This window comes from Dendrobates tinctorius, unplaced genomic scaffold (assembly GCF_039654945.1).
Source record: "Dendrobates tinctorius isolate UK_male_01 unplaced genomic scaffold, ASM3965494v1 ptg000127l, whole genome shotgun sequence".
Lineage (NCBI taxonomy): Eukaryota > Metazoa > Chordata > Amphibia > Anura > Dendrobatidae > Dendrobates > Dendrobates tinctorius.
In genome coordinates, this window is record NW_027361795.1 from 14,582,760 (window position 1) to 14,603,279 (window position 20,520).

Sequence of the window (20,520 nt, forward strand, 5' to 3'; positions counted from 1 at the left end):
TGTCGTCCCCCGCAGAGTCGCAAACCCCAGCAGGGGATTCAGCTGGGGGCAACTCCACCAGGGACCGCAGCGCCAGGACAGAGACTACCCGCAGGAGCGAGGCAGCAGAAACCCGATCCAGACCGTCTCAGCCATCCGACCCGGTATTAAGCTTCACTGGGTGAGTGTGCAAAGTATATACTCTACCTATTAAGCTAACCTCCTCCCTCCCCCCCCCCCCTCTCTCTTTACCTTTGACCTCTCACTTCAGTCAAAGAAAAAAGAAAAAACTAAACATAAAGAATGCGCATTATGTTCAGATCCTCTCCCACTCCTACCCCAAAAAACTCTGCAAACAATGCATGAAAGAGACCAGGCAGGGGTCGACGATATCTTCCAAAGATATCCGAGCCATAATTAGGGAGGAAATACAAGCCATCAACCGTGCCAGCACTCCCGCAGAGTCCAGTCATAAGAAACAGGTCATTGTTAGTTCAGAGTCAGAGGAAGAACAGGAGTTAAACTCAGGCTCCGCATCCACGTCCTCACCGTCATCCTCGGAGATGGAAGGACGCGCATGTTTTCCACTGGACAGCGTAGATAACCTTGTAAAAGCGGTTAGAAATACTATGGGATGTGAAGAAGAAAGGGGAGCCCAAACCGCGCAGGACATTATGTTTGCGGGATTGGCAGAGAAAAAGAGGAGATCATTTCCGGTGATACCGGCAATTAAGGACCTCATCAAAAGAGAGTGGGAGAAACACGACCAGAGGGGTTTTCTCCCATCAGCTTCAAAACGGAAATACCCATTCACTGATGAAGATCTATTAAAATGGACTAAAGTACCAAAGGTGGATGCCGTCATATCCTCCACTTCCAAACAGACCTCGATCCCGGTCGAGGACGCAGGATTGTTAGCAGACCCATTAGACCGAAAGGCTGAATCTTCGCTCAAAAGGTCCTGGGAATCCACCACCGGGGTATTCAAACCCGCAATAGCCAGCACATGTACGGCTAGATCAATGCTGGTATGGCTAGATCAATTAGACCAGCAGATTGAGCAAAGAGTGTCAAGGGAGAAACTGCGTGCAGCCATCCCGTTGATAAGAGGTGCAGCTGCCTTTATGGCAGACGCTTCAGCGGACACCCTAAGACTGGCAGCGAGGTCGGCAGCCCTGGTGAATAACGCCAGACGCGCGCTGTGGATAAAGAGCTGGAAAGGGGATGCACAATCAAAATCCAAAATTAGTGCAACCCCATGCGAGGGTGAGTTCCTCTTTGGAAAAGCCTTAGACGAAATTCTCGCCAAGGCAAAAGAAAGGAAAAAGGCCTTCAGTGATTCTCCCATTCTGTTTTATAGGAAAACCTTTAAAAGACGGCCATTCGGGAGAAGAAGGAAATCGGACAGAACGAACAGATGGGCCACGAAAGACGAAAAGCAGAAGGGTACCATCTTCAGAGGGCCAACATATAGGAGAGATAAAAATTAAGAGTTTAGACCCACCAGTTGGGGGTAGATTAAAAATTTTTTTTACCAAGTGGGAACAAATTACGTTAAACCCATGGATTTTGAACATAATCAAGGAAGGAATAAAGATTGAATTCCTTCGGATCCCCTATGAGTTCTTTGTTATAACTCGCCTTAATTCCTCACTTCAGCAAAAGGCTCTCGAAGACGAGATTCGAGTCCTACTAGCTAAAAAAGTTTTAGTTGACGTCCCTGAGGAACAACAGGGTAGAGGCTTTTACTCTCCCCTGTTTTTGGTGCCTAAACCAGACGGTACGTTTAGAACCATTATTAATTTAAAGAAGCTAAATTCATTTATGAAAAATTATAATTTCAAAATGGAATCAATTAGATCCACTATAAAGCTTCTTTTCCCAAATTGCGTAATGGCAGGGATTGATTTAAAAGATGCTTATTATCATCTCCCTATACACAACAGATTCCAGAAATACCTAAGAGTCGCAGTGGAAGTCGAGGGAAGGATTCGTCATTTCCAATACGCGGTAATGCCCTTCGGGCTTTCCACGGCACCAAGAATATTTACCAAGGTGATGGCTGAAGTGATGGCCTACCTTCGCCAAAAAGACACACTAATTGTGCCATATCTAGACGACTTCCTAATAATTGGGAATTCAGTCAAACAATGTACTGAACGCGTAACTGATGCAATCTCCTCTTTTCAGAGCCTTGGCTGGATCATCAATATCCAAAAGTCCAGACTCGATCCGCAATCTCTCCAGACATTTCTAGGATTTCAACTAGATTCCTTGACCCAGAGATGTCTACTACCTCAGGTAAAAATCACCCTCACAAAACAAAAAATACAAGCAGCTATAGATAAACCACGTGTATCCTTGAGAGAAGCAATGTCACTATTAGGATCACTAAATTCTTGCACCCCGGCAGTCCGGTGGGCCCAGTACCATGTCCGTACGCTACAACACCAGATCCTCCAAGAGGATAAGCGACATAGTGGTCATTTGCAGAGCAAAATAACCCTGTCACAAGAAGTCTTGACTTCCCTAGAGTGGTGGTTAGACGATAACCATTTATGTTCAGGAGTTCCATGGGTTATAGTTCCATCCTGTATCGTAACCACCGATGCCAGTCCCCAGGGCTGGGGAGCCCACATGGAGAATGGGTTTCGTCAGGGAAGGTGGAGTAAAGAGGAATGCGATTACTCATCTAATTTAAAAGAACTGACTGTAGTGTTCTATGCTCTATACAACTTCCTTCCGCAGCTCCAACAGAAGCATGTAAGGATCCTGTCGGACAACTCCACCACAGTGGCATATATAAACAGACAAGGAGGAACTCTATCAGAGACTCTGATGTCTTCAGCGGCAAGAATTTTAAACTTAGCAGAAAACTATTTTTTGTCCCTCTCGGCCCTTCATATCAGAGGCGAGAGCAATCAAAAGGCAGACTTCCTAAGCCGACACACTCTACGACAAGGAGAGTGGTGCCTCAATCGGAAGGTCTTCAGGGGCATAGTAGCCTCATGGGGACAACCCGAGGTGGACCTTTTCGCCACAAAGGAGAACAGGCAGATAAAAACATTTGCCTCCCTATCTCCGTCAGATCACCCAGACATACTGGACGCCTTTCTAGCTCCATGGAATTTCAACCTGGCGTATGCGTTCCCTCCATTGATCCTCCTACCTCAAGTAATTCGGAAGATCAGAGACGACAAAGCAAGAATAATCTTAATAGCACCGTTCTGGCCAAAAAGACCGTGGTTTTCGTGGCTGCAGATTATGTCAATAACAGATCCTTGGATCCTTCCGACTGCCAATCTACTCTCCCAAGGCCCCTTTTTCCACCCTCAAGTGCTCAGCTTGCACTTGACGGCGTGGAATTTGAGAGGCAGTTATTGAGGACAAGAGGATTCTCGGAGTCCTTAATTACTACACTACTACAAAGTAGAAAACAGTCCACAACCCAAATTTACACTAGAATATGGAAAAAATTTCTTCAATTCCATACAGTACCTCATACAGCAGAAGTTCCGATAATCCCAATCTTGGAATTTCTGCAGAAGGGGAAAGACTTAGGCTTAGCAGTAAATACACTGAGAGTACAAATATCGGCATTAGGAGCACTATATGGCCATAATATAGCAGGCAACAAGTGGATAACTCATTTCATTACAGCATGTGAACGAATAGCTCCAATCCACATACCCTCCGTCCCTACATGGGATCTAAATCTGGTCTTAGACGCCCTAACGGTAGACCCCTTTGAGCCGATCGACACAATACCCTTCAAATACTTAGCACTTAAAATGGCCCTCTTAGTATCACTGACCTCAGCTAGAAGAGTGGGTGATATCCAGGCCTTGTCAATAGATCCACCCTTTTTCCAAGAATACCAAGACAGATTGGTATTAAAACCAGACCCTGCCTACCTGCCAAAAGTGGCAACAAAATACCATAGATCTCAGGAGATACTCCTCCCAACCTTCTATAAAAATCCCTCTACTCCGGAAGAGCAGAAGTTCCATACTCTGGACGTCAAAAGAACTGTCCTAAAATGTATTGAGAGGTCCAACAGTTGGAGGCAGAGTAGGGCCCTATTTGTTTCATTTCAGGGCTGTAAGAAGGGGTATGGAGTCACGAAGAGCACCATTTCCCGGTGGATCAGAGAGGCCATTCGTTTAGCCTACTCCGCAAAAAACGAAGATCCTCCAGGGAACATCAGGGCGCATTCCACCAGGGCAATGGCAACCTCTTGGGCGGAAAAGGGAGATGTTCCGATTGAAACTATATGTAAGGCGGCAGTTTGGTCATCCCCTTCTACCTTCTATAACCACTACAGACTTGATCTTTCATCAACCTCTGACTTAAGCTTTGGCAGGACTATCCTTGGCACGGTGGTCCCACCCAGGTGATGGTCTCTGGAATCTCTCCAGTGGGTGCTGTCGTGGCGAAGAGTAAAAAGCCGGATTACTTACCGGTAATGCTCTTTTAATGAGTCCACGACAGCACCCGTTCACTTCCCCCCCTAAGGATATCAATAGTTAAAGTATATTAACCAAATAATGGATAAGAAAGATGTTAAAATAAGAGAACATTGCCTAATCCTTGGCGGTCCTTCTGGTACTCTGAAACGAAAAACTGAGGAGGAAAGGCGGACCGCCCCTTTTATCTTTCCTGTAGGGTTTCCTGTTCCAAATGGGCGGATCCGATACCTCCAGTGGGTGCTGTCGTGGACTCATTAAAAGAGCATTACCGGTAAGTAATCCGGCTTATTCCAATGGTTACATTGATTTGGTTGTGGAACCAGTGGGTATGACTGTGGCAGTTTTTCATTACCACAACGCCAGGCCGCTTTTTGCTCGTGCTACTGGGTGCATTCCATAATGTCCTAAATGTGCTACCATGGTATCCAGCTTCTCCAGACCTGTCTCCCATCAAACACAACTGGAATGTCATTTGTTAAGAATTGCAAAGTTTGCTGCCAGCAGCAGATTTTGATGATTTGCCTGCCCAAGTACATTAAGCCTAGCAGAGCATTCCTCAGGCAACCATTAATAACCTCATTGATAACATGCAGAGCATGTAAATGCATGTATTTCTGCGTGTGACACTCATACTTGAATGTGAAATGAAAAAAGAAGAAATATGCAGCACTCATGAATATAGCTGGAAAACTGTACCTGTAGAATCGAGTAATCGCAAAACGGCCGTTGTCCGGCACCTCCCTCCCCTAGCATTCCTCTAACGTCCTGCATGTCCACATATCCATTGATGGAATTCATGTGAAATAAAGACGTGCAGTTTTTCAGCTATATTGGTGAGTGCTGCATATTTATTTTTTCATTTCACAGTGAAATATTCATGTTTTTTCATGCAAGCACCTCTGTTTTTTGACTGAAATATATACCGCAATACTTCAGATAAATAGCTCTGTCTGTTAATGTGGTGATTTGTGAGCCCTAGTTTGCCGTTCATCTGTTTGCTCTTTACTGGGAACACTCATACTTGATACTGAATATATCAAGAGGTTTTGAAAATGTTGTTTTCCTATATTTATTTATGTTTCTTTAACAAATTTTTTCAGGGAGTCTATGGGACATACTTTTCAGGAAGAATTTTCAGACCTGTTACTTCTGAAAATGCTGAAATCCGCAACTGAAGCATCAAAAGACAAAGATAAGGTACGCACCTACATGTACGAGGGTTGCTGGTCCTGCTGGAGTTGTTAAAATAATAAAGATGTTATAATCTCCAGCTGCAACCATTGGGGTCCAGTGGTGTTTGCCAAGGCAGGAAGCGATCACATCTGACCTTCGGTAACATGACTGCTGAGGCAGCTGTGGGTAAAGCCCCCGTCACACACAGCGAGATCGCTAGCGAAATCGCTGCTGAGTCACAAGTTTTGTGACGCAACAGCGATCTCACCAGCGAGATCGCTGTGTGACACGGGTATCAGCGACCGGCCCCCCTGCCGGGTATCGCTGATCGTGCTCGAATGCCCTGGACTTTTTTTGGATCGTTAGTCTCCCTCTGGCCAGCACGCATTACTGCGTGTGGCAGGTGGGAGAGCAGCGATCAGCGGGCTCCCAGCTCGTATCCAAGGTAAACAGTGGGTTTCTAAGCGCCGGCGGCGCTTAGAAACTCTCTGTGTACCTTAGATACCAGCGCGCTGGTGCAGGGAACTAGTAACCAAGGTAAACGGGGTTTCTAAGTGCCGCGTGGCGCTTAGAAACCCGATGTTTACCTTGGTTACCAGCTCCCTGCACCAGCGCACTGGTATCTAAGGTACACAGCGACGCAAGTGCTCGTCGTCGCTGGTGTAGCTACCTGTTTGGCAGCTCACCAGCGATCATGTAATGACACACCAGCGATCCTGAAAAGTTCATATCGTTGTCGGGATCGCTGGTGAGTCGCTATGTGTGACGGGGCCCTTAGTCTCGCAAATATCAAGACTGTCCGTCACTTCCCAACAGAAAGACAGGTGTGAACAGGTGCAAGAGCCACTCTACATGCAAATAACAGATTAAATTCAAACAAAGAAGGGGGGGGGGAAGTATATACCATATGAATAAGATAGACTTGGCACTTTGCACTTAGGGTCTGCATATATCTGACAGCCATTTTTAAGCCTTATATTTTGTTTATGTTCTTGTGCATTTTGGACAATAAATAGAGACTATTAAAAATTTTTTCTTTGTGGCAGCCTATTCTCAGTTAGCCCTTTGTCTGGCAACCAACCAAGACAGATATTCACAAACTTGGGAATAATTTTAATCCTCTTTATTTTTTAGTTGTGCACAGCTACCCAAGATAATACATATGATGTCATTGTAATCGCATATTAAATGGGGATGTATATCTAGTGCACCTAACTATTGTACTCTTTTCCCAAAGTCTTGTTCTGAGTGACCTATCGCTGGTAGCTATTTTTTGTACCGTGTATCTGTTTGGTGACTTTTACAATGAGTATTAATTTTACTATTTACCAAATAAAATGTTGCTTTTAACAAAATGAATGTCTATCTTATTCATATGGTATATACTTCCCCCCTTCTTTGTTTGCATTTACTGTTGATAGGAAATAATTATTAGGCCTTATTGCATGGCATAACAGATTAAAGCTGTTATGAAGGTACGTGGTGCATAAATTGGCCAATAAAGGATGACAACTAGATGTATTACTCTGTTTTCCTTATACTGCAATGTCACATGTTTAATATGTTATTTTGTAGAATATTTCAATAGAGTTTAAAAAAAATTGGCCAATTAATGTGAGCCCAATAGCCAGTGACAGGGAGTAGCCCCCTGTTAGGACTCTAACATGGTACCTCTCCTGGGGGGAAAAGCCTACAATCATATGGCTAGGTAGGATCAAGCTCTATTTAAAACCGCCAGAGGTTGATGTATGGCGTGCTCGGTCAGAAGGCATGTATTACAATTATCAAAAGACGGGACACATATGAATTGACAAATTTATGCGCTCTCTTAGCTTGCACCTGTTCATATTTGTGCTTCTGTTTGGAGGTGATGGTTCCCTTTTTGATATTTATAATACACGGCTTCCGACTGGTAAATAAACCTCTACAAGTGGGGAATGTGAGGAGACGTGTCAGTACCCCTGAGGCTTTCTGGATATACAATCTGGGCACCAGAACCCGTGATGGTCTTAACAAATGTAGCAAAATGTTTTTTTGTTTGTTTTTTTGCATTCCGCAAATGTTTGCTTTCATTTAGTGTTCGTATCTGTGTGTGTGTGTGTGTGTGTGTATATGTGTGTGTGTGTGTGTGTATATGTATATATATATATATATATATATATATATATATATATAATGTGTGTGTGTGTATATATATATATATATATATATATATATATATATATAATGTGTGTGTGTGTATATATATATATATATATTGTGTGTGTGTATATATATATATATATTGTGTGTGTGTATATATATATATATATATATTGTGTGTGTGTGTGTGTATATATATATATATATATATATATATATATATATATATATATATATATATATATATATATATATATATATATATATATATATAAAAGAGGCTGCACTCCAATATTTACTAAAATGCAAAAGGGACTTCAATAGCCCTGGTGGCACGGCAATGTTTCGGCTACCTTTGTCAAGCCTTGAGAAGGGCTCATTATAGCTGAAACGTCACCATGCCACCAGGGCTATTAAATTCCCTTTTGTATTTTGGTAAATATTGGAGTGCTGCCTCTTTTTTTCCATGGTTATATATTGTATATTTGCAAGGAAGGGATTCCATGCTTGGGAGGCCTTGCACCCAAAGGTTTGCTGCATGTGTGCTCTTCCAACTTTTCTCCTTCGTCTCATTGGGGGACACAGATACTGTGGGTGTATGCTTCTGCTGCTAGGAGGCTGACACTAAGTGAAAAAAAGGTTAGCTCCTCCTCCGTAGTATACACCCTCGCCCCTATTGCGGTCGGAAATCAGTTTTTTGCTTAGTCGCCTATGGAGGCACACACAGTCTGGATCCCTCCAGACTATTTTTTTCTAGTTTACTATGAAGATGAGACAGGGGCGACGGATCCTATTGAAAGGGTCTGATCTCCCCAAACCATCAACGGGCGAGCACGCGTTGAGTATCATCTCCGCGTATACTTTCCCGCACCGAGGGACATATCTGGGACTTTTCCCCAGACTTCAATTTTTGTTTGTTATTTTATGAAGATGAGACAGGGGCAACACATCCTATTGAAAGGATCTGATTTCCCCAAACCATCAACGGGCGAGTATCCCTCCACGTATCCTTTTCCGCGACGTGGGACATTGCCAGACTTAGCCCTGTCCACCCCTAGGTATTGAAACCATGGGCTTGCACAGAGGCACAAGACTAGTATGTGCGGCCCCACTGCTCCACCAACGCTAGACGGCGGTGCTGCAAGGTGGCGGACGGTCCCTCTCCTCACCCCCTGAAGGGGTTAGATGGAGCTAGGGTGCCTGCACCGTCCTATTTTTTTTATCAAAGACCCCCTCCCATACCTGCGCTCTGGCTGAAGAGGATCATCGGTGTGGAGAGGGGAGGGCTCCTGCGAAGATTTCGGGCTGGAGCCCACAGCTCGGCGTCCACTAGTCATGCAAGAGAAGGGCTGGATCCGTCAGGCGGCAGTCCAGGACAGGAACGCCGTGCCGGTCAATAGCGCCATTTTTTGGTACCGCGTCCCCCCCCCCGATCGGGTAGGGGAAAAATTGAGGCAGCGGCTTCGGCTGGAGCTAGGCCGCGGCAGGAAGTTCCGCCTTCGGGGCCGCGCGTCACTTTCGGCAGCCCGCCCCGCACTGGGCGGCGGTAAAAATCGAGGCCCCGGCTTCGGAGCACGGGCTAGGTCTCAAAGTGGGAGTACTGCCGCTAGAGCGGTTTTACAGGCTGGTGCGTGCCACAGATGTCGGCACGCGATTTAAAGGAAGCATCCAGGTCGGGGGGCGCAGGACTGGAGTAAGTGCTGCCCGAGAGGCCACACTATAGGGAAAAATTAGGGGCTACCTCTTCCCCATATCCCCAGTAGCGGACAGATACAGCATGTCCGAAAAAGCAAAGACGCAAACGTTCTTTTACGCGGCATGCATCTCTTGTCGGGCTGCGTGTCCGCGGGCGCAGAGCAAGCGTTTATGCGACGCCTGCGAATCCAAACATGCCCAGGAGCCCTCCCCTGCGACCGCGACCAATGTGTCAAATCCCCCGGAGTGGGCCCAATCAATGTCACAGTACATGGCGTCGCTTACGAGAGCAATAGAATCCCTTCAAGCTCCAGATTGGGGCAGGGACAGTGTCTCGCCGCCTTTAGAGGGAACCTCCACCTCACAGGAGCCTCCGGCCTGCAGGGGCCACTCTCACTCCAGGCAGACCCGGGGGAACTAATCCACACAGTGTCGCCCAGTCCATCCAGTGCCTTGCGGCATCCGTAAGATCTGCTTCTCGCTCCCCGTTATCAGTGGTTGATAGCGAACAGATCTGAGATTGCGACTCAGATGAGCCCCTTGACCTGGACACTCCAGAGTCACGTGAAACAGTGGACAGCCTCATAGAAGCCGTCAATCAGACCCTGGGGATTGAGGATGATACCGCAGCAGCTACGGGGCATAAAGTGGCATGTAAACGAGTGAAGCGGCCGCACAGAATTTTTTCCTCTCACCCTGAGTTTGAGGACATAGTGCAGCGGCACAGAGAACGTCCAGAACGGCGTTTTCTCGGGTTAAAAGGCACTCAAAACGAGGTATCCGTTTGCTCCGGACCTCCGTAAACAATGGATGGAATCCCGGATAGTGGATCCTCCGGTTTCACGCCTGGCCACTAAGACCCTGTTATCTGTCCCTAGTGTTTCATTGATTAAAGATCCCACGGGCTGCCTTATTGAGAGCCTAGCTCGTTCAGTATATGAGGCGTCAGGGTCTGCACTCGCTCCCTCGTTCACAGCAACTTGGGTAGCCAAGGCTATGATATCATAGTCAGAAACCTTAAACAAGGTCACGCAGGAGCAGGATTTACCTGCAGAGATCTCGGAGGTCGCAGGTCAGATGGCGCTAGCCGGAGACTATGTAATGAATGCGTCTTTGGATGCGGCCAATTGTTCAGCACTTGCTGCCACTAATGCAGTCTCTATCTGAAGAGCCCTATGGTTGAGGACATGGCGGGCCGATTCTACTTCCAAGAAGTCCTTGACTTCCCTGCCTTATCAGTGCGCCCGCCTATTTGGAGAAAAGTTGGATCAACTTATCTCCGACTCCACAGGAGGAAAGAGCGGGTTTCTCCCTCAACAGAAGGTTAAACCGTTTCTTCGTCACCCAGTTCAGGCACGTTTTCGGGCCTTTCGCAGTGCCACCGGCCATTCTAGGACTGGTGTGACTGCATTGGTCAGGTGGCGGCCGCTAAGCAGCCTAAGCCTGGTCCGGGACCCGAATAGGAGACCGGTCTGGGGTCATGCGTTAAAAGACTCCGGGTGGACTACGGGGCCCAATCCCGCCACCTCAGGCCGCCCGAACCAGGATGGGGAGCGGCAGGTCTCATATATAGCCAACCCATTGGGGACAATGCATGCTCAACTGGCCAGATCGAGGGGACCCAGATCCTAAAGATCATCGGCCAAATGACTCGAGGTCTTTACCAGACGACACCAGCAAAATGGGCGGCTGCCTACTCTGTTTTCACCACGTCTGGGCCAACATCGCTCACGACGCATGGGTAAAAGAATTCGTGTCCTCAGGTTACAAAATAGAATTTGTCAGATACCCTCCAAGATGGTTTTTTCTTACCCGGCTTCCCAGGGTGGATACCGAGGTAAGGGCTCTATTGGGAGCCATCAAGTCGCTCCTGCACAACGGAGTCATTGGTCCAGTGCCAGAACACGAAAGAGCTCAGGGGTTCTATTCCAACCTTTTTTTGCGGTTCCCAAAAAGGACGGGTCTGTCAGGCCTGTTTTGGACCTAAAGCTTCTGAACAAATTCATCAGGATCAGACATTTCCGGATGGAGTCTCTCCGTTCAGTCATAACGGTCATGGAGCAGTGAGAATACTTGGCCTCAATTGACAGCCAGGACGCATTTCTGTGCATGCCCATTTTTTCCTCCTCATCAGAGGCTTCTACACTTCGCCATCAGCATTCAACATTTTCAGTTCGTAGCGCTACCCTTCGGGCTAGCCACGGCTCCAAGAGTGTTCACAAAGGTTATGGCAATTGTCAGGGCCACACTGCATTCTCGAGGCATAGTCGTCTTGCCTTATCTGGATGACCTCTTGGTCAAGGGCCCGTCAATACGGGCATGTGAGGAAGGTGTCAACATCACGCTAGATACTCTTGCCGCTTAGATGGTTGGTCAATGTAAAGAAATCATCCCTTGTGCCAGCTCAGAGGATCTCCTTCCTAGGAATGATCTTCGACACTTGCCGAGGGTTGGTAATTCTCCCTCAGGAAAAGGCGCTAGTCTCCGGCAGGGAGTCCGGACACTACGCCAACCAGTCCCTCATACCATCCGATCCGCGATCTGGATCCTAGGGAAAATGGTGGCAGCAATGGAAGCGATACCTTTCGTCCAGTTCCATCCTTCACCCCCTGCAGCACGCCTCGTGTCAGCCTGGAACAAGAATCCTTTCACGCTCGATCGGCGGTACCAACTGTCCTCTCAAGTCAGGCAGTCGCTCGGATGGTGGATAACCAGCTCCTCTCTGGTCCAGGGGAAACCTTTCCCCCCAGGTCATGGGCTGATAATGACAATCGACGCCAGTCTTCTCGGTTGGGGAGCGGTGTTTCGCCACCACACAACCCAGAAACGGTGGTCGCCACAGGAGGCACGCCTCCCGATCAACTTATTGGAGATATGAGCAATTCAGCTGGCTCTGCAGAAGTTTCATCACTTTCTAGCAGGCCGCCACGTCCGGATTCCATCGGACAACGCCATGGCAGTGGTTTACATAATTCGTCAGGGGGGCACCCGCAGCAGAACAACCATGCGCGAGGTGGGGCACGTTCTTCAGTGGGCCGAAGCAAACCACTCGGTGATTTCGGCTGTCCATATCCCGGGCGTGGAAAATTGGGTGGCAGACTTCCTCAGCCGGCAGGGTCTTGCATCCGGAGAGTGGTCTCTACATCCCGAAGTTCTTAAGCAGATTTGTCAACTCTGGGGAGCTCCGGATGTGGACCTGATGGCTTCCAGAGTGAATGCCAGGGACCCGCAGGCATTCGCGGTGGACACGTTGGTTCTGCCATGGAACCAGTTTCGCCTCCCTTATCTATTTCGCCCACTTCCACTACTCCTGAGAGTCAGCAAAGGGATCAAGACGGAAGGGGGGCCGGCGATTCTGCGGGCCCCAGACTGGCCCTGTCGAGCGTGGGACGCAGATGTAAGGCAGCTGCTCGCCGACGTTCCTGGGCGCCTGCTAGAGCGCCCAGATCTACCGTCTCAAGGGCCGATGTGCCACCTGAACTCGGGGACCCTGTGTTTGACGGCAGGGCCGTTGAATCTTGGATTCTAACCCAGGCAGGGTTCGGGAGCAAGGTGGTCGCTACAACGATTAGCACCCGGAGGCCTGCTTCAGCATGAATTTACCACCACACCTGGAAAGTGTTCTTTGCTTGATGTCGAGGCCGCGGTGTTTCTCCGCTAAGATTCTCGATCCCCAACATCTTGGTTTTTTCTCCAGTCGGGCTCAGAGAGCCCGGATAGCTCAGTCGGTAGAGCATTAGACTCGGGCTTTGCCCCAGGTTTCCGCAGGAGACAAATGTCGGCCTTATCCGTCCTGTTCCAGTGCAGGGTTGCTACCAATTTGCAGGTGAAGACTTTTGATCCGGGGAGTGTCCCACTTGATACCTCCCTATAAGGCGCCAATGGACACCTGGGTTCTTAACATGGTCCTAAGTGTTCTGCAGGAAGCTCCATTGGATCCGCTTCAGGATATCTCTTTGAGGTACCTTTCCTGGAAAGTTGTTCCCCTAGTGGCCATCACTTCCATCGGGCGGGTTTCAGAGCTGGCGGCTCTATCCTGCCGAGCTCCGTTCCTCACTTTCAATAAGTAGTAGGTGGTCCTCAGACCAGCCCCTCCTTTTCTGCCGAAGGTCGTGTCCTCTTTTTCACATTAATGAAGATGATTATTTTGTCCAACACCGGTGCACCGTGTGGAAAAAGGCTCTTCACACGTTAGACCTGGTAAGAGCCCTCCGGAGGTACGTGTCGCGGACGGCACCCTTTCGTCAGACGGACACGCTGTTCGTGCTCCCTGAAGAGCGCAAGAAGGGACTCACTGCCTCAGTCGACCATAGCCAGTTGGATTCGTTTGACTATTCAGTAGTCCTACCGCATTAGAGGCACGCCGATTCCAGCAGGGATCAGAGCGCACTCTACCCGGGCGGTGGGCGCCTCTTGGGCGCTTCGGCGGAACAGGTTTGCAAGGCAGCAACCTGGTCCAACCTGCACACATTTGCCAAACATAATATCCATGCTCAGGCCTCGGCGGATGCGAGCCTGGGTAGAAGGATTTTCCAAGCAACAGTGGCGCACCTTTAAACAGGAGGTGCATGTAGCTTGGATTGGTGAGTCAATCTCCCACCCAGGGACTGCTTCAGGACGTTCCACAGTATCTGTCCCCCCCAATGAGACGAAGGAGAAACATGGATTTTTTTGAGTACTCACCGTAAAATCCTTTTCTCCGAGACGCTCATTGGGGGACACAGCACCCACCCTATTAGCCAGTTGGCTTTTGTTTAAATGAATGTGTTTACTTATTTGATATAAGGGTGGGGTTTTCCTTTGGACATGTTGTACCTGTATTAAGGCTGATTTGTTGTCCTCCTACTGCTTTGGCACCAAACTGATTTCCGCCCTCAATAAGGGCGAGGGTGTATACTGCGGAGGAGGAGCTAACCTCTTTTTTTCACTTAGTGTCAGCCTCCTAGCGGAAGAAGCATACACTCACAGTATCTGTGTCCCCCAATGAGCGTCTCGGAGAAAAGGATTTTACAGTGAGTACTCACAAAAATCCATGTTTTTTCATAGATGGATGAAACTTGTAGTCTTTGATTCGGGTCTCATTTCTTCTTATATGAGTATTTTTTTAAAGGAGTTATCTATAATTTTATATGGACTAAATGAACTTTGAATTTTTAAGGCGCTGGAACTAATCTTGCTTTTCCTCTTACAGCATATGTGTGTGTATATAATATACTAGCTGAAGAGCCCGGCGCTGCTCGGGCATAATAACTAACTGTGGTTAGTTATAGCAAATTATAATTATCCTCCATCCCACAGTCCCGTGCCCATATACCCATCATGCATATCCACGATCCCATAGGCCCGTGCCCATATACCCATCATACATATCCTCCATCCCATAGTCGAGTGCCCATATATCCATCACACATCCTCCATCCCATAGTCCCATGCCCATATACCCATCAGACATCCTCCATCCCATAGTCCCATGCCCATATACCCATCAGACATATTCGCCATCCCATAGTCGAGTGCCCATATACCCATCACACATCCTTCATCTCATAGCCCCATGCCCATATACCCATCATACATATCCTTCATCCCATAGCCCCATGCCCATATACCCATCATACATATCCTTCATCCCATAGTCCCATGCCCATATACCCGTCATACATATCCGCCATCCCATTGTCCCGTGCCCATATACCCGTCATACATATCCTCCGTCCCATAGTCCAGTGCCCATATACCCATCACACATCCTCCATCCCATAGTCAACCATTATGACATCATAATGAGAGGCGGGGCTTGCAACCTATGATGACATCAACGTCGCCATGGCAACCATTATGACATGTTGAGGGGCTGGGCTTGATACACACACACTTTTTCCCCATTATGTAGATAGGGCCAAAATTGTAGGGTGAATTGGAACACGAGGGGTTAAAATTTCGCCTCACAACATAGCCTAGGACACTCTCGGGGTCCAGACGTGTGACTGTGCCAAATTTTGTGGCTGTAGCTGCGACAGAGCGGATGCCAATCACATACATACATACATACATACATACATACATACATACATACACACACACACACACACACACACATACATACATACATACACACACACATACATACACACACACACACACACACACACACACACACACACACACTTGAGCTTTATATATTAGATATACACAGTATATTTTGAGATTTTTACTTTATTTACAGATTAAAAGCAACGCTGTTCGAGCTTTGGGAAACCTGCTGCACTTTTTGCAGCCATACCATATTGTAAAACCAAGGTTCAGTGAAAGCATTGAAAGCTCAATTCAGGCCCTGATTGCTACAGTACTTGGGGATGGAACGATGAAAGTAAAATGGAACGCGTGCTATGCACTGGGTAATGTGTTCAAAAACCCAGCTCTTCCCCTTGGTGAGTGGCACACAGAATCTGCAGTGTATGTGTGTGATAGCGAAATAGTTTTAAGACGGGTTATAGATAATTTAATGGCACAGAATGTACAATTGGTCGAGAAAGGTTGAACTTGATGGCCCTAGGTCTTTTTTTTTCAAGCTATGTAACTCTCAGCCCTATCCTGACAACCAACTTACATGTACACCACATGTAGAGATGTTTATGGTGCTTCATATGTTGTGGGAGAACGGTGCTGGGCCAGGGGAAAGTACCCACACTGTTTATTTTATAAGTATAAAAGCTTTAAAAAACTTAAAAGTGGAAAACTGTAAGCTCCCCCTTGGGAGAATGCTCCCAGGGACAATACCTACAATGGAAAAGTGTTGCAGTGTATTGTACCTTTAAGGCTGGTTTCACACTTGTGTTTTTTTGCGCAAAAAAAAAACGCATGCGTTTTTTTCCTATACTTTAACATGGGTGCGCATACACACGCGTTTGTACGCGCATGCGTTTTTTTGTAGTGTGCGCTCGGGCGCACAAAATGCATCCTGTTTCATTTTTTGTGCGACCAACTTGCCCCCAAAAAACGCATGCGCGCGCAATGTGTTTTTTTTTTTTTTTTTGTTTTTTTTTTTTAACAGCAAAACACCCATTCTAGTCTATGGGTGCGCATTGTAATGCGCACGTATGCGCAAAAAAAGCATGCGTTTTTAAAAAAAAATGCTCCAAAACCCGCAAAAAACGCACACAAACGCATGATGTGTTTTTTTCATGCGTTTGTGTGCGCAAAAAACGCGCAGCAAAAAAACGCAAGTGTGAAAGTAGCCTTAAAAAGTTAGAAAAAGAAAAAAGTAAAAGTTTTCGCCATCGTTCCTTATTTGTTACATAAAAAGGTAAACAAGAAGAAAAACATCTTATTTATCCCACACAGTTTATTAAAATGACAGAATTGCTGCTTTTTGCTCTTCCTGCCTCACAAAATAGTGAACAAAAGTTTGTCGCATTACCCGTTACCCTCTTTTACAGAGAGAGAAAAAAATGTTATGCTCTCGGAATATGGCGACATAAACTATAAAACTGAATGTAAAAATGAACAAGTGGAATTTAGTTTTGTTTTTTCTGTTCCTTCCCACAAAGATTGTTTTCCCAACATTGTACATACCAGTACATCCACTCTCGAGTCCCCATGTGTGATGCCGGCTCAGGAGCTGAGACTGCATCATACCTGTGTTACACAGCCAGCACCGGCCTCCAATGACGGCGAGCAAAGCTGAGCTGCACTCGCTGTTAACTTCTTAAATGTCGCTGTCAGTATTTGAAGCTGCATTTCCAGTGCCTGATCCAGGAAGTGTAGCTTTCCTCGTGCCCATCGCCCTCTGATATTGTGACTTGTTTGTGGTCTGAGTGGCAATGGCAGCCGGGAGGCTGTGTGGTGTTGGGCTTCGTGGGAGATTGCAATCTTTACTACAGTATATACTGTAATACTATGGTATTGCAGTATATAAGTATAAGCGATAGCATGATCGCAGGTTCCAGTTACCGTAGATGGAGAAAATCTAATTGCGTTTTTTCGGTCACCGGGAACCTTCTTCCAATAAGAAGTGATGAAAAACTTTTATCCATTTACCCCAAAATGCTATCACTAAACGTCAGCGTGCCACACAAAAACATGCCTTCACGCTGCTCAATTGACAAACATGAAAACGTTACAAGTTTCGGACACACAGATTTTTTTTTTTTTTTCTCTTTAAATTTTTCTTTAAATGATGAAAAAAGAGTTTGAGAAAAAAATGTGGTATTCCAATAATTGTACTGATCAAGAGACTTATGTTGCCGGGTAATTTTTATAAAATGAAACCCAAAAACTGTGGAGTAATTGTAGAATTATTTTTTTTTTTTTCCCCTCAATTTCACCTCACTGGGATTTTTTTTTTTTTTCCCCCCTGCGTCTCGGTACACTGAATGGTAAAATAAATGATGACATTCAAAACTACAATGTCAAAAATGTAACTAGTCATGAACGAGTATGCTTGTGACTCGGGTTTTCCCGAGCATGCTCGGGTGACCTCCGAGTATTTGGAAGTCTTTGGAGATTTAGTTTCTGTTGCCGTAGCTGCATGATTTGCGGCTACTTGACAGCCTGAATACATGTGGGAATTCCCTAACAAACAGGCAACCCCCACATGTATTCAGGCTGTTAAGTAGCCGCAAATCATGTAGCTGTGTCGACAAACACTAAATCTCCGAGCACTTCCAAATACTCGGAGACCACCCAAGCATGCTTGCTCATCACTAAATGTAACTTGTCCTAAAAAAATCATTCCCTCATACAGGCATAATGACATGGGTCCATATTCATCAAAACGATTATGCCAGAATTCTAGTGGAAATCATTTTGATAAATTTTTTGGTGTATTCATGCCAGCTTCTCCCAGCTCCGCCAAACTAAAACTGAGCAAGGGTGCGACGGGCCCGGTGGGGACATCACACCACAGTTCATTTACCGTAATTCACACGCTGTGACCTACCTTAATTCAGTCCTTGACCGGGGACACCACCACTTGTCATACGATATATAGATGTGTGTGTATATATAATATGTATGACAGTATATAATAATCTCACACAATCATTCTCCTGAGATACTAAAAGCTAAAAATGCTATTGATTTGCAGGTGAAGCGACCTGGAGCGCTGATTCCTATAATGCCCTCACTACGGTTGTCAAATCCTGTAAGAACTTTAAAGTCCGGATCAAATCAGCGATGGCGCTATCTACACCTTCTAGTAGGCCACAGTACGGAAGTATTGAACAGTTTGGCAAGATCTGGAATTCTTTGATTACAGCATTGCAAAAAAGTGAAGACACCGAAGATTTTTTAGAGTTTAAATATTGTTCTAGTTTACGAGCACAGATCTGCCAGGCTTTGATACACATGCTGAACATGGCTACCCTAGAAGACTTGCCCTGCATTCACAATACTTTGAGAGAGGAAGGAGACCTAATCAAGAATTACATGTTGCAGTATTTAAAGTCTGGTGTAGATGAGGAAGAAACGCAGGAAATACAGGAACACAGAGATCAGATGCTCAAACATGCCATAGCTCATGTACGTAGTATACAGGAGACCTCAGCGGGCATAAAGATTACTGGGCTGACTTTTTTTGAAGACCTTTTAATAAGTTGTGAGAAAGAAGTAAAAGCTTAGTCAAGCCAAATCCACCGATGATCACTATGCATTTTCTCATTCTGCATTTTTGTATGCAGTTTTTCAGAATTGCAGCAAGCTTTTTTTTTTTTTTTTTTTTTTTTTTTTTTTTTTTTTTGAGGCCACTTTTATTTGTATGCCCAGTGTAAACCGTGCACAGATAAAAAAATAACAATCGGTCACCTACACAACTTTTTTCTTTTAGATCTGTGGCCCTAGTGGTCTTAGTTTTCTGCATCAATCACGTTCAGCACTAAACATGTGATGGTGGCAACCATTGACCACAGATGTGGTGGTAATGTGGACACTATATATTTTTACAGATAATAGGCTTTGGGTGCAGTCAGACTGCCGTATTACTCTCCATCGCACTCATCGGACTGCCTGTCGGCTCTTCTGACCGGAGCATTACGGCTGCGTAGAAATACGTACTGTCACGCTCAAGGAAGGCGAGCCGACGGCCAGTCCGAGGATTCCGATGTGATCCTTGCGAGAGTAATGCGTCAGTCTGACTGCAACCTTACACATAGGTGTTTCTTAAAATGTTGCCCCTTTACATTAGTTTTGTTTATAAAATTTTAAACATGTCGTGAGCTATATGTAATGGCAATACTGTCCCAAAAAGACTCTGTACAACAGCCAAATTTTTCCATTGTAGTTTCAAAAATAGAAAACAGAAACTGGTTGCTTAAGGCGACGTTTTTACTGGGACTGTACTGCTGACCATATAAGGCCTAATAAATCTTTACTTAATAGTACGCGCTTTTCTTAAATGGGGCTTTTTGGGGCGTTCATCTACATATCTACACTGCGTGACCACTCAATCTTGACAGTGTGCATAGTAGACACTACCAGAATTCGCCAATCTGCAGCTGCATAAATTGATTGCAAAAATTTGAGCTGAAACATGGAAAACTCCTTTAAATTATCTACTTTTAGCTTTTTTAAAGTATATTTCATTACATTTTAGGCACTGTCAGTAGTTATGAGTAAACTGACATTTATTATTATTGATTTATTAATTCTTGTACAACTGATTTAATTCTATTTCATTAATAGTAACGAAAATGTACTCACCTGGTTTTCAAACTCCACCATTAATTTATATTGTGTGTACGCAAAAATATATTCTTTGTACATGTAAAATAAATTGGTTTTGTGTTTCTTGTCATTCAGTCCGTACACTTACTGACATGTACACTATTATGCACCCAATGTGAAACGTACCCATTGTTTTACAGCAGTCTGTGTCCTGGTTGTCACTAATCCCATCAGTCTTTGTCTACATCAGACTCAACTTAATTTTCCTTTTCTAAAACACTATTTTTATGAGAAGGCAGCTGGTCATTCGCTTCAGGTATAGAGCGTTGCGTGAACAGATTTTTTAATTTTTTTTCCTAACCTTGCAGAAATGCCCCCAATGTCCCCTGCAAGGGCCTGA

General features: G+C 45.7%; 1 protein-coding gene across 3 annotated transcripts in view; it reads left to right on the top strand.

Moving 5' to 3' along the window:
• The window catches only part of HEATR6 (HEAT repeat containing 6), a 120,554-nt gene extending 100,304 nt beyond the window's left edge, over positions 1-20,250 (top strand). For all 3 annotated transcript variants that reach the window (XM_073542537.1, XM_073542538.1, XM_073542539.1), the window contains 3 exons: positions 5,549-5,645; positions 15,685-15,889; positions 18,547-20,250. In XM_073542537.1, the coding sequence (XP_073398638.1) occupies positions 5,549-5,645; positions 15,685-15,889; positions 18,547-19,079 (835 nt within the window). In that variant the 3' untranslated portion in view covers positions 19,080-20,250. The remainder of the gene's footprint in view (positions 1-5,548; positions 5,646-15,684; positions 15,890-18,546) is intronic.
• The last annotated feature ends 270 nt before the right edge of the window (positions 20,251-20,520 follow it).